The sequence below is a fragment of the Pleurotus ostreatus genome (genome assembly GCF_014466165.1).
Source record: "Pleurotus ostreatus strain PC9 chromosome Unknown scaffold_11, whole genome shotgun sequence".
NCBI lineage: Eukaryota > Fungi > Basidiomycota > Agaricomycetes > Agaricales > Pleurotaceae > Pleurotus > Pleurotus ostreatus.
The window spans coordinates 156,863-171,140 of record NW_023503166.1 but is presented as its reverse complement, the minus strand read 5'-3'; the positions used below and the strand labels follow the sequence as shown (position 1 = coordinate 171,140).

The following is a 14,278-nucleotide window of genomic DNA, read 5'->3' as shown; positions in this document are numbered from 1 at the left end:
GAGTGTCTCCTTACAGGAGCAGTCTTGTCACAGCCTCAATCCAGATGATGGTAAATGCCATCCTGTTGCATTCTACTCTAAAAGTCTACACACTTCAGAGCAGAATTATGAAATACATGACAAGGAGATGCTCTTGATCATCTGGGCACTTGAGAAATGGTGGCACTATCTGGAAGGCACCAAGACTCCATTTGAGATTAAGGAGACCTCTTGAAGATATTCCCACACTGACTCCTGCATATTCCCCTCCACTTACTATCACATGCTTCCGCTCATACCTTGTGATATTCATCGGACTTGTGGCAGGTGTACTATACAGTTCTTTCACTCTTCTCCCATGCTTCTACAGTATATACTTCACATCCTAGCATGGAGGATCCTTGTCTTGTTCTCTTTGGATTCTCCCTCTGCTAGGTGTGTATTCTCTCATGTATTGTAGGTAGCATTATTCATATCTTTGACCAAAGAGAACTCACATCTTGATTCACCGCGGTGGTAATTCTGAACACAATGTAGTGATGCATGTTCAAGCCTGACCAACCATCACACTGCAGGGTAACATCCAACCTGCAGATATTGTCAATGACTTGAGAGAGGTACTGCTGATGTTGCTCAGGGAGAAGACACTTTGTTAACACCTTGTGTGATACCAGCACTGCCTGTGGAAGGAATATGGACAGGAAATTGAGCCACTGAGGGTTCTCTACCGATCAAAGAGGCAAGCCAGCACTTGCAGTGATACATGCAATGTAGGTTTTGAAGAGCCCCTGAGAAAAAGGGGTGACAAGGTGCTCTCCAGGACGTGACTGCGTGCAATCTCGACGATGTTTACGAGGGCCAGAGGGAAGTGCCGTCAGGTTTGGCGACTCAATTATAGACATCCTACAGAAGATGGAAAAGAAACTGCAGGAGACAACTGATCACGCTGGAAGTAAGGAGGGTGTGGCACTGGAAATGAGGGTCAAGCAGAAGGCATTGTATTTGCTAGAAGAATAGATGAAGCACTCCCACTCCGACCAATGACACTGGAGGGAATTGGAATGGGTTGGTGAATGTATGGTACAAAGGGGGGTACAGGAGGTCCAGGGGTTGGCATGGGGTGAAGGAATGTCACCTGCTCCTCTGAGATGACTATGGAGAAATCAATTATAAATTTGTTACTACATTTCACCACACATACAGATTGGTTGGGTCAGAACTGGACCAGAAGTTTGATTGCGCAAGAGATATTGTGTTGTCCAAGGGCTGTTTGCGCCTTCATCAACAGCACACTGCTGAACCTGCTGCTGCTGATATGGGCAGACCTTCAGGTGGTTCCCCAATGTGAGTGGCCGCGACTGAACTCATAGTAGGTTGCCTTTGTGATTACCAGCCCACACTGCAAAATGTTAGTGGTTGATTAATAGGGTGATTCCAGTACACACATTGTGCCTCGATGATTTCTTGTGTGCGTGGGATGGGGACTTGATTTGCGTTGTCAAGTTCTTGTAATTCTGTGACCTTGCAATCAAAGCATAATTTACACGCAGCCTTGAAATATTCCTACCTGTAGTACACATCTGGCTGCTTGGTTGCGCGCCCCAGGGGGTCGTAGAAGTGTGCATGCTGCCATGAGCAAGAGGCACCACCACCTAGTTTTGCTTGTGTTGTGCTCACGAAGCTACAATGAGTGTATTGGAGTGGGAGCAAACGAAGATTCTAGTGTGTGGCAACAGTGTGGTGATAGCACTGTCTAATCTGTCGTTACTATATCCGGTAATTGATCTATGCCACATGTAAGGGGACACTCCTATTTTCTCCTATTCCCCCTGTCCTCCTCACTTCCCCCTCATTCCTTTCTCCTTTCCTTCATCCCATGGACTCTTACCTACATTCCCTTCATTCCCCTTCGTTCCCTTTCCTTTCCACTTCCTTTCCGCTCACTCTGTAAGGGCAACCTCAAGATGGCCGACAGCACAGGCCTAGCAGAGGGAGAATCCAAAGAGAACAGGATAAGGATTCTCCATGCTAGGAAGTGAAGTATATACTGTAGTAGCGTGAGAGGAATGCAGGATAACTGTACAGTACACCAGCCACAAGTCCGAATGAATATTACAAGGTACAAGGAAACATGTGATAATGAAGTGGGGGGTAAATGCACAGGAGTCGTGCCAGCAACTTGGGAAAGTAAGAGCGAAGAGTATTGAAGTGGGGAAAGAGGATAGAGGTAGTCCAGAGAGCCCCAAAGTGTATAGATGGGTCCAAGCAAGTCCAAAGTGTCCAAAGTGTCCAAAGTGCGGGAAGACTTCAGAGTCGCCGGACGTGACTCGGGTGCGAAGGGAGTGGGCAGAAAGGAAGTGGAAAGGAAAGGGAGCAAAGGGGAACAAAAGGGATGTAGGTAAGAGTCCGTGGGATGAAGGAAAGGAGAAGGAACAAGGAGGAAGGGAGAGGAACAGGGGAACAGGGGAAAATAGAGGTGTCCCCTTACACCTATATTCTCCTTGTTCTCCTTCCTTCCATCAAGTCTGATGGAGTTCTGCCTCAAGGGCTTTATGTGGAGTTGGAACTAGAGGCAAAGGAGGGGCCATGATATGTAGTCAATGAATATAAGGAACATATATGGAAAGATATACAGGATAAAGTTACATTTATTGTACAATATTCTATGCTACCATTTGAGAAAGATCTCTGGAATATGTTTTAGTTAACAATGGTGGGACATGTTTACTCTATTTGGATTATCTCTTTCTTCACTTCTCAATGTTTTGCTACAAGATATGCTCACACGTACCCAGTGATAGGAATTCTCCATGCTAGAATACGAAGTAGATACTGTAGTAATGTGGGAGGAATGTGGGATAGCTGACCTGGGGAAGTGGGAATGGGGAGTAATGAAGTGGGGAAAGGGTGTAGAGGTTGTCCAGACAAGCCCCAAAGTGTATGTACAAGTCTGAGTAAGTCAGGACCATGGGAACACCTTGAAGTCATTGGATACAACACAGACACAAGGGGAGTGGGTGGAAAGGAAAGGAAAGGAAAAGAGAAAAAAAGAGAACAAGGGGAAAGGTAAATAAGAGTCTGTGGAACGAAAGAAAAGAGAAAGGAATGAGGGGGAGGGGACAGGGATAGGGAGAATAGGGGAAATAGGGGTGTTCCTTTACATGTTATGAGACCGGAATGGAATGGAGGCTCGTTAGTATGAAGTGCTCTGAAACTTTGGGACAGGGTCCAACGAGGAGCTAGGTGTAAGGGGACACTCCTATTTTCTCTCCTTTCCTTCATCCCATGGACTCTTACCTACATTCCCTTCGTTTCCCTTCGTTCCTTTTCGTTTCCTTTCCTTTCCACTTCCTTTCCGCCCACTCCTTTCGCATTCAAGCCGTGTCCGGTGACTCCGGAGTCTTCCCGCACTTCGGACACTTCGGACTTGCTCGGACTTGCTTCGGACACTTCAGACTTGCTTGGACACTTCGGACTCGCTCGGACTTGTCTATACTCTTCGGGGCTTGTCCAGGTTACCTCTATCCTCTTTTCCCACTTCATTACTCTTCGCCCTTACTGTAAGGGCAACCTCAAGATGGCCGCACAGTGCAAGCCTAGCAGAGGGAGAATCCAAAGAGAACAGGATAAGGATTCTCCATGCTAGGAAGCGAAGTATATACTGTAGTAGCGTGGGAGGGATGAAGGGTAACTGTACAGTACATCAGCCACAGGTACGAACGAATATCACAAGGTACAAAGGGGCATGTGATAATGAAGTGGAAGGGGAATGTACAGGAGTCGTGCCGGCGACCTGGGGAAGTGGGAACAAGGGATAACGAAGTGGGAGAGGAGGATGGAGGTAGCCCGGATGAGCCCCGAGGTGTATATGCGAGTCCGAAGCGTCCGAGGCGAGTCCGAAGTGCAGGAAGACTTCGGAGTCACCGGATGTAGCTCGGATGTGAAAGGAGTGGGCGGAAAGGAAGTGGAAAGGAAAGGAAGCGAAAAGGAACAAAGGGGAACAAAGGGAATGTAAGTAATAGTCCGTGGGATGAAGGAAGGGAGAAAGGAACGAGGAGGAAAGGAGGGGGACAGGGGAATAGGAGAAAATAGGAGTGTCCCCTTACACTTACTTCCCCAAGTCGCTGGCACGACTCCTGTGCATTTACCCTCCACTTCATTATCACATGTTTCCTTGTACCTTGTGATATTCATTCGGACTTGTGGCTGGTGTACTGTACAGTTACCCTTCATTCCTCCCATGCTACTACGGTATATACTTCGCTTCCTAGCATGGAGAATCCTTATCCTGTTCTCTTTGGATTCTCCCTCTGCTAGGTGAGCAGCTCTCTCATGTATTGTAGTTAGTCCTATTCATATCTTTGGATCTAGGCCTGCACTGTGCGGCCATCTTGAGGTTGCCCTTACACTAGGAACAGCGATCTCATTGGTTCGGCCGGGATTTCTCAGCCTGCTATTGGCTGTCTGGATGTTTGTCTTTATTTGCTTGAAAAAAGCTCTTTCTCTTCTGATTGGCTGGAGTGAGCGCCTAACATCGCCAGACTTTTGGTGCTACAAGTAAGTGGTCATGTGAGCCCCTTTTATAACCCCTGATAGCAAAGGGCATAAAGAGGGCACCCAAAACTAACCAGGGGCCGAATGAGGCCAACTGTAGGTTGGGCGATGAGGCCCAATTTGCAATACAGCACTTAGAACAGCTTGAGAGAGAGTAATTAGTGTGAGGATGGCCTACAATAGTTGCCAACATCTCTTATGCAGTGCAAGATGCCACAAAACAAGGTATGAAGCACCAAAGTTCAGATAGTTGCAATTGGGAATTCTGCACATGACCCAAATACATGTGGCCCAAGTGTTGAGTATGCCCCAGTCTTCAACGGTCTCGTACATGCCGTGCTCCCAGGCTCCTAGAACCAGAGCGACTCGTATCGCTCGAATGAGCTCATTCGGTTTTTAATACGACTACACGTGGGAAAAGTCAAACAAGGACAAAGAGTAGCTAAGAGCTCAAACTCGCGATAGAGCGGCTGGCAAGACTGTCATAGACGCCGGAGTTAGTCGGTGACAGGGTGGTCACAAAGGGTTTTGATTGATTTGCAGATAAGTAGTAGATGGGAATGACCTAACTAATTGGGATAGTGATCGGGCTCAACAAGGCTATAGGTTACTAAGAGTACGTGGTAAGTATGGAATGCGTAGTGTAACGGTATCGCGTCACGAGGTGAAGTATTTTGCACCGCTGAGGTCGCAAGTTTGATTTTCGAGGTGATCACTTTTTGTTGTGCGCTTTTTTAAGTGTCTCTGCGCATCTCATTAATGAATTTAGCTTGCCAATGGCTGACCTTCAGTTAGTGTGTGTATGTCTGAGTCAGGATCTTTCAAAAAGAGTCAGAGCAAAAAGTGACCTCTTCGAAAATCGAACTCGCGACCTCAGCGGTGCAAAATACTTCACCTCGTGACACGATACCGTTACACTACGCATTCCATACTTACCACGTACTCTTAGTAACCTATAGCCTTGTTGAGCCTGATCACTATCCCAATTAGTTAGGTCATTCCCATCTACTACTTATCTGCAAATCAATCAAAACCCTTTGTGACCATCCTGTCACCGACTAACTCCGGCGTCTATGACAGTCTTGCCAGCCGCTCTATCGCGAGTTTGAGCTCTTAGCTACTCTTTGTCCTTGTTTGACTTTTCCCACGTGTAGTCATATTAAAAACCGAATGAGCTCATTCGAGCGATACGAGTCGCTCTGGTTCTAGGAGCCTGCCGTGCTCCTAGCATCGGCCCTCAAGCCCAAGCCACTATCTTATCTTATCAAGGCACAGGTATATATAGCGGCTGACATAAGCTGTACTGCCGTGGCAACTAGTACAAGGCTGGTACAGCTCCGGAAGCGCTTCTCTACTTCGTTCCACTACATACAATGTCTGACAAGGTGAGTTCGATGGCTATTATGACATCCTTCACTCACCCATTTCTACCAGGGACCTACGATGGCTGCAAATAAGATGGCGATGTCTCGTGCGTTGGGTGCCGCCTTCCTCAGCCACCAGGTCGAGCAATTGGAGAAGTCCGTAAACACACCGCAAGGTGCATGGCGAGAGAAGAAGAACACGTTCGCAAATCAGCGACTACCGCCCTTCAAGCAGGCGGACCAACGCCGAAGGAATGGTCGAGAATCGTACGGAGATGTCGACTTCAGGAGACGACGGTCCCACGAAGATTACGAAGAGAGCAAAGACGCCGACGTAATTATAGTGGATGCTAGCGTTCTTGTTCATGCCTTATCTCAGGTCAAGAAGTGGTGCCGGGATGGAAGGCAGGAGGTTGTGATCGTTCCTTTAGAAGGTGCGTCCGAGCAGTCGCCCGCCTTAACTACCCTCCTAATATATCTTCAGTTTTGAACACCTTGGATTTGCTCAAGAAAGGCACCACCTCCCTCGCTGTACGAGCACGGGCAGCATCTCGCCTCCTCGAAGCCCAAGTTGGCGTAAATCCCCGAATTCGCGTCCAGCAAGATGATGCTTATGTACTTTGGGATCAAATCAAGTTTCGTGACGAGCCTGATGTCGTCGACAAAGCAATGATGGGATCCCCCGAGTGGATTCGCCGAACTATCTGTTGCGCCCGCTGGGAAGCTGATGAAGTGCTCAAGAAGACGAAATCGACAGAGCCAAAGATTGCCTTGGCTGTGATCACCACAGCGCCACATCTGTCTCCAACATCGCCCGCGGGCAAACTTCCAGACGGAGCCACCCTTGCTCCCGTACCAATCCCTTTGGCACAGGCGAGCAAGCATGAATTGAGAGTTGCAGGCAGTCTCGTTGCGTACTGGGGCCAGCGCTCAGGTCTGGATGTTCTTGAGGTTAAATCCGAAGACGCTTCTGAGGATGAACCAAGACACGGCAACAGAAATAGCGCTTCTCCGAACATCTTCGTGGGTGGAGGTGGGTTCAAGGGTGGCCCCGGACCGAAGAGGGGCGCAGGAAACGGACCAACAAGAGGCCGACGAATGTCACTAGGACGGGACAGGGACGGAGGCGACAATGGAGGTGGCTTGGTAGAGCGTCCCCCAGCCGTCAAGGCGATGATGGAGATGGTCGCACAGCCGAACAGCAAAGTTGTCCGTGTTCTCGCTCGCGGTGAAAAGCTGGAACCCGATCCATGATTCCCCACGCAGCAGAACAAAGCTATACAGATGTTCAGTGGAGATCGCCTCGCATCCGATGCGTAGTTGCTGGCCTCCGTCTCAGCCCGAAGTCAAAAGTCCTGGCATCGCTCAGACCCCCGTTGGATTGTTCGCCTTGAGTACAGATTAACGTTCCTCGGGTCTCGAAATCACATCACCCATCTCGTTGTTGACCCAGTATGCCTGTGACGCCTGCGTCTCGTACTTCGCTCCACCGTTCTGGGACTCGTAGAGGCTGGCATTTTAGGAAACGGCTTTTAGGTGGAACCTAAGGATGATCTACATACAGCCGCACGATTTTGCTGTCACTTCTATCCTGCCCCTGGTTATGCATCTTGACTTTTTTGGACGATGATGGATATACTACCGTTTCGCTTGTGCTCAAACATAAATATTATTTATTTTTCTTCTCACTTTTTCCTGTGATACCCGGAGACTTGTGCTCTCATCATATGGACTCTGTGGCGATTACGGTCGTTCGATCGCCGGTAGGTTGTCCAGTACCAGGCTCAGACCAAGCTAACTGTCTTTCATAGAATCAGGCCGGCTTTGTCGCATCTTCGGTAGGATGAAGCATCGACACGATCCTTGTTCACCCCTGGGTAAGTCTCGTCGCCCCTTCTCGCAATATATCAGGACTGATCAGTAGTTCTAGCATCAGGATGGTCGTAAGCTTTACCTAATTGACCTCTGCGAGTAGAGAAGTCTTTCCATTTAGTCAAAGGCACGCATGCTTCTGGAGGTGATGTAGCTTCCTTGCAAACCATTTAATGGATCACTCTTGCTACATACTCATTGCCACCACCCAGTGGCGTGCATTCTTATGAAGCTTCTTATCTTTGGGCGTGCTCGACCAATAGAAATCTCAAGGCCCGCTCATCTATTATCTTCGCAATGCTTCTGGGTTCCGTGAACTCTCTCAATCAAAGCTTTGTATCCCGCAGGCGATATCGTCCACTGTACCTCCAGAAGTCAAGTCTTTACCAGGAAGAGGTCGGTGTTCTTGGATTCTTTGTTTCAGTGGCGGCTGACTAAATTTACTAGTCTCCTATTGACGGGGAGCCCATGGCTTCATCTCATTTCACCGGACGATGTGGCACATCCCGTCATGGCCGATCCAAATCACTTGTCAGTGATCAATGCCGTATTCGACGCCGTCAACCAAGCCGCACAAACCTCTCGTCCCCCCGAAAACTCACGCACATTCACAGTCCTGGCTCCTGGGCTCACGGCGAAATTTGAACGTGACGCCGATAAGTGGGAGATCTATTCCTGAAATTCCGACAGACCTTGCTGCGTTGGAGTTGCGTGTGACCAATGGTCCAATCCTTGCCGGCATTGTTGTTCGTCCGCTGTTGGTCCGTGGATGTCCGACACGCATGTGTGCATCGGCATCGCGGGGGGAAGTGGATCGCAAGGAGACAACAACAGGAACGAGGCAGTGATTCACGTCGAAGGTTTCGTCGACTTGTACGTCACAGTGGCGGCGAATACACTCGTGATCGGTGGCCGTATCTTTCACGCTTCGGATTGAACTCATCGAGGGCCTCGAAGATTTATTGAAGTGATTCTTACGAGCTTAAAGCAGTATCTCACCGTGCGTCGCCCTTCACACTTATCTATTCCCGCGGCTAACATGTCTCTCAGCGTAAAGGTGACTTTCAGTACGAGGACTTTGATGCGCCCATGTCTACGTTGGTCACTTCTAGACTGGTCGCCCAAGAAACCAGGGTTAGTATGGAGCTGTAGTACACAACGTGGTATTTCACGCACTGCCAGCCTGGGACGTCTCCTTGATTACCTGCCTTATCATCTGTATTGACCATGCATTAGAAATTCTTCATTGATGACACTAAGCAGATGCTGGCCGACGATAATGACCGTCACGCATCACTTCACCTGCTCGCTTCAGGGAGTACGTAGTATTTCATTCATTCTTCATTCACTTCACTTATATTCTAGAGGTTGCCTGAGCGTCGACACCGCCCGTTCGGCCGGTTTAGCCTATTTCCGTGCTCGCGGGTTGCCCCTGTAAATTCCCTCCCATACTCAAACTTGAGATCGTGGAATTAGAGACGTAAAATTTGGCCAATTGGGGAGTACCTGGTATCCTAGGGAGTCATTGGTTATTTCCTGTAACCCAGACGTCAAAAGTACAATAAGAAATCAAATAATTTACCTTGAAAAGCATTCTGCCGAAATGTGGCTGTAGCTGTGCCCATATATAATGGACTAAAAAGGCCAAAAGGTGCCTCTTCACTCACAACACTCACAACGCCTGAATTGTGCCCTCGTTACGCCTCATCAAAGGTCATTTGATCAGATTAACAGTCTGCATCCCCCATCGTCGCCTCTACCTACACTCTTGTCATTCAACGTTCGGGGCCTCTAGGACAATCATGGATCGGTTAGCGACATGCACCTAGACTAGACCGCTGGTTTGAAGCTGATGAGGCTGAATGCTTGTCTAGCTACGCCAAGATTGAGAAAGTCGGTGTGTTATCAAAGTTCAGCTCGGCGTAAGCGATGGCGTCCCATCCTAAGCGTCGGTACGGATTTACAGGAGAAGGTGAGTGGATTCGGTAGCGTTAATGCTGTCCATGATACTTGGGATCGCTCAAGTGTGACCAGGAACGTATGGTGTTGTCTACAAAGCCCGAGACACGACCAGCAATGCTATCGTCGCCCTCAAGAAAATCCGCCTCGAAGCTGAAGACGAAGGCGTGCCAAGCACTGCGATCCGAGAAATCAGCTTGCTGAAAGAGCTGCGGGATGACAATATTGTCAAGTGCGTGCTTATGCTCTCTCCTTCAAATCCGATGTTCTGACTCCTGCATGTCTCATCTTGCGCACCATGTTCCCATGTCCATGTCATGGCGTTACCAGGCTCCTGGATATCGTGCACGCAGATCAGAAACTCTACTTGGTCTTTGAATTCCTGGATGTGGATCTGAAACGATACATGGAGAACGGCAATCAGCGCAACACCCCGCTGTCACCTGCACTTCTCAAGGTATGTGATTGGGGTTATGGCGCTCTGAACGCGTGATAGACGCGCCATTTAACCGTGCGCGCCCTCGGGAACGCGTCGAGGTTAGCGAGGTCAACGACGCCCTGGCATGTGTATATATGCGCCGGCGTGTTCCTCTGACAGCGCATGTTCACGTCCGGCGCGACTGTCCTCCGGGTTCAGATTGCACCCCACGTGACCCTTCATCAGCCCCACAATGGTCGCCGCGACCATCTACTGCCTTTCTCGTGTTCTCTCGGTCAACCGAGCCGGATTGACATGTTTTACTTAGTTCGCATGTCACTAATGTTGTTCCCTATCTCTGCAGAAGTTCACGCATCAGATGAACTCGGGTCTGCTGTACTGTCATTCTCATCGTATTCTGCACCGTGATTTGAAGCCGCAGAATCTGCTCATCGACAAGACGGACAACCTCAAACTAGCGGACTTCGGTCTTGCTCGCGCCTTCGGTATCCCGATGAGGACTTATACGCACGAAGTGCGTTCACCGCACACTCCTCTTTCATTCTCAAACGATTTTCTCAACTACACTTCTCAGGTTGTAACCCTTTGGTACCGTGCCCCCGAGGTCCTCCTTGGTTCGCGCCACTACTCTACCGCGATTGATATGTGGTCTGTCGGCTGCATCTTTGCGGAGATGGCGATGCACGGCCACCCCCTGTTCCCTGGCGACTCAGAGATTGATCAAATATTCAAGATCTTCAGGTAATTCACTCATCATTCCTCTCTTGATCTGACTCAACGATATTGGTCAGGATCCTCGGGACGCCGAACGACGAGACTTGGCCAGGTGTCAGCGCGCTGCCGGACTATAAGCCGACCTTCCCCCAGTGGTCGGAGCAGGACCTAGGCCGTATTGTGAGCACGCTGGATGAAGATGGGCTCGACATGCTGAAGGTAATCATTGATTCCCTCTGCTGTTTCAAGTATTTGTCTGATCTGTTCTGTGCTATATAGAAAACTTTGGCGTACGATTCTGCAAAGCGCATCTCAGGTAGAGACACACTGATCTTCGCCCCTCCATTGAGATACTCAGTATCATTCTGTTTGCCATATTTTTAGCAAAACGCGCTTTGATACACCCTTACTTCGCCGGATACACCAGATGATCCAGTGCGCTTCACTTCTGTTGGGATTGCCGACTCAGTCAGAAATTTCATTTCGGTGAAAGCGAAGCTGAAGAGTTCGCGCGGTGTGTGCGTGTGTGCGTCTAGCTACCGTCTACATACGCTGTCTGTCTTTCATAGCTTCCTATACCTGCAGTATTTCATTTTCTATATAGCCCCTACGTGCACTGAAGAATTCATGCATTGTTATAATACAGATACACCAACCAGTTCATTCATAAACAACAAATGAGTATAACTGTTTAGACAACAAGCAATGAAATTGCAAGCCAGTAACATCTATCAGTGTTGAACAGCGGGGACAGGCGGGTGCAGAGCAGCGTGAGTGGTATGAGGGGGATATGGTACACATTAATCTCGGGAATTACGCATGCACGCTAATAGGGTATCTTGATGTTTACTTACTTGTAGCCCAGCGCGAACGAAGAAGAGTCAACAATTGGTCCGCTTCGTTAGCATAGTCGAGCGGCATCGCCTGGTCGATCACATACTTAGTCCTACCCTATGAGATCGAATACGTCAACGAAGGAACTAGGAGGAACTATGCGGACTCACATCATACTGATCAATGTGGCACTCGAACGTGAACTCCCGCGAACACGTTGCCCGCAAGATAGCTTGAAACTGGGGCAACAAGCCGGGTGTGTGGCGGAGGTGTTCGAGCTCGTTCGCAGAAGTACCCAAGAGGGCTTTCCCGGTCTGATCGAATGTCTGCAATTCAATTTCTCCAGAGGGGTCGGCGATTTTGAGGTACATTAGGTACCTTCAACACGGTTGTTAGCTATTACCGATGGAAGATATAATGGAAATACTCACCGATAGCTCGGTTCAGCAGACGTATGCCTCCTTGGACACACCCAGCTCCCGTCCTTGCGCTCAACCTTCTTCAAGCACGTCGGGCACCCGGGGTACGTCACCCTGCTTGGGTCAATCCACACAACCGTGGCTTGCAAGGAGAACTTCGGCCCCTTCTTCCCGCCTCCGTATCGGCCTGCCGACTGCGACTGCGATTCGGGCATGGACAAGTATTCCTCGTCGAGAACTTGCCTGATCGTCAGCGGCCTAGCTGGCGACAATCCACCTATAGAGTCGCCATCCGTGTTATTGACGCCGTTTGGATTTTGCCTTTGATTTTGCTTCTGGGGGGAATTGCCGGCGCTGCGCAGGCCGGAGGCGGATGCGGAACTGCAGGGGTGGAAGCTTTGGGAGGACCCCAGTGAGTCGTACCATCCGCGCAAGTCAGACGCTTCAGTCAGATCAGGGTGGATAGTCATCGAGCTTGAAGAGCTGAGTTGCAGACAGACGCCTACGCCGTATACAAATAACCATCAGTGTTAAGATTATCAGAGGAGAGAAGCGAGATATGAGGACTGGATTGGGATTGATGAGCAGGCTCACCGCGGAAGTCCTGTACTTCTAGCCCTTTGAACGCGATGATTTCCTCTTCGTCAGCTTCGAATTTTTCTGCCGCCCCACGGAAGAGGGTGACGCGCACGGATGCGCGGGACTTGTCGACGATTGTAAGATATCGTAGCTTGAACTTATGGATAGACAATGGGCCGTGAGTTGATACGGAGCTGTGCAAGCGTACTTACCTTTCCTTTCGCGGACTCTTGTTCTTTCACCGGGTCACACTTGTAGAGTACGCCGAGGATATCTGTTTCGCATGGTGAGAGTGAGACGATGAGGATGTTGTGTCCTTACCGCATGTTGACCCTGTGGGCAGTTGGGGTACCGAATTGATGGGCACGAAGTTGTATGTGAGCGGTGCTGGCGGCGGGGCGTCAGCGCACTATCGATGATCAGACTTGAGCCCTGCAACAGAAAGGATCAACCATACCAACTCAAGCTTCGTTCCCCGATTAAACACAAGGTTGAAATCATGCCCGTTCGGGCGACGATATCGTTCGTCTACCTTTTCCAATTTTGCACCAGAAACATAATAAATCTGACCCTCTCGCATGCTCCCGTGCAACTCGTCCACTCTATTCACGACCATCGCTTTGATTGTTGTCTGACTCTGGCTGCGGCCATCACGACGATCATCCACCAGTTCGACGAAGAAGAGATTGTTCGAGTTCTTGGAAGTGATGATGTCAGATTTACTGACGATCTTTGCTTTGATTGTCCAATTGGCTGAGTAGGAGTTGAGGGAGGCGATGGGCACGGTGATGAGCTCGCGAGAGGTACTGGCTTGCGATCCAGTCGCAGGAACCTGAGCGCGAGTGCGAGGCTCCGGCTGTGTGATCCTGGAGGGGCCGGCCTGTGGCTGGTACGATGGCTGTGTGCGCGCTGGGTTCAATTCGGCCGGAATGTTTGATCCCGCCATCGCAGCATCCCGAGCGATCCCGCTCGCTACAGAACTTGGTGGAGGGAGGAATGTGGGATCCCCAATTTTTTCTACTTCGCTTGTGAGCACGCTATCAATCGTGTGGATGATCACGAGTCTACAGGCCGTGATTAGTGATGGAGAATATGAAATAGGTTTAACTTACTCACCGCTTCCCCCGTAAGAAGTCCGACGACACGCAGCTGAAGCTAACGACGGCGCCCTTGCGAATTCGACCGCTGTCTACCAAGTTGTTGAGGGAGTCCCGCAACACGGCTTGGATGATGTTGGCACCATCCGATATGGTTATCCGAAATTTGGGCGGTTCACCTGCTCGTTTGACGGACAGAATTTGGATTGTGCACGACCGGGGGATGTGAGCTGGCGGCCAGTGCACCTCGTTAATGTCATTGTGGTAGAGCCAGTTACAGACACCATCAGTGAGTTCGAATTCCCGGAAACCCATGGCTGTTTCTTTGGTTCAAGTCAGTAGGCGCTGTCAGTGTAGACGCCTCATGTGCAAGCTGCGCCTTGCGGGAAAGAGGTGGCTGGTCTTCTCAAGGTTATCATTTTCACCATCGCCTACTATCGAATATTGAAATGCTGTGTACAGCATGTG

The 14,278-nt window shown here is 49.6% G+C and overlaps 3 protein-coding genes across 3 annotated transcripts; 2 read left to right on the top strand and 1 right to left on the bottom strand.

The window, feature by feature from the left end:
* Positions 1–5,906: 5,906 nt before the first annotated feature.
* On the top strand, positions 5,907–7,151 carry PC9H_002358 (uncharacterized protein; the record flags this gene model as incomplete). The annotated part of the gene is made up of 3 exons (XM_036771999.1): positions 5,907–5,918; positions 5,968–6,331; positions 6,382–7,151. The coding sequence occupies 3 exons, from the start codon at positions 5,907–5,909 to the stop codon at positions 7,149–7,151; spliced, it is 1,146 nt and encodes a 381-aa protein (XP_036625645.1).
* A 2,547-nt stretch (positions 7,152–9,698) lies between these two features.
* On the top strand, positions 9,699–11,265 carry CDC28_2 (Cyclin-dependent kinase catalytic subunit; the record flags this gene model as incomplete). The annotated part of the gene is made up of 7 exons (XM_036771998.1): positions 9,699–9,741; positions 9,804–9,960; positions 10,059–10,185; positions 10,511–10,681; positions 10,742–10,908; positions 10,959–11,100; positions 11,161–11,265. The coding sequence occupies 7 exons, from the start codon at positions 9,699–9,701 to the stop codon at positions 11,263–11,265; spliced, it is 912 nt and encodes a 303-aa protein (XP_036625644.1).
* Positions 11,266–11,727: 462 nt separating this feature from the next.
* On the bottom strand, positions 11,728–14,125 carry RFA1_2 (Replication factor A protein 1; the record flags this gene model as incomplete). Its single annotated transcript, XM_036771997.1, has 8 exons — positions 11,728–11,832; positions 11,886–12,093; positions 12,147–12,636; positions 12,729–12,870; positions 12,926–12,987; positions 13,035–13,122; positions 13,171–13,777; positions 13,830–14,125. 8 exons carry the CDS (start codon positions 14,123–14,125, stop codon positions 11,728–11,730), a joined length of 1,998 nt encoding a protein of 665 aa, XP_036625643.1.
* Between the last annotated feature and the right edge of the window lie 153 nt (positions 14,126–14,278).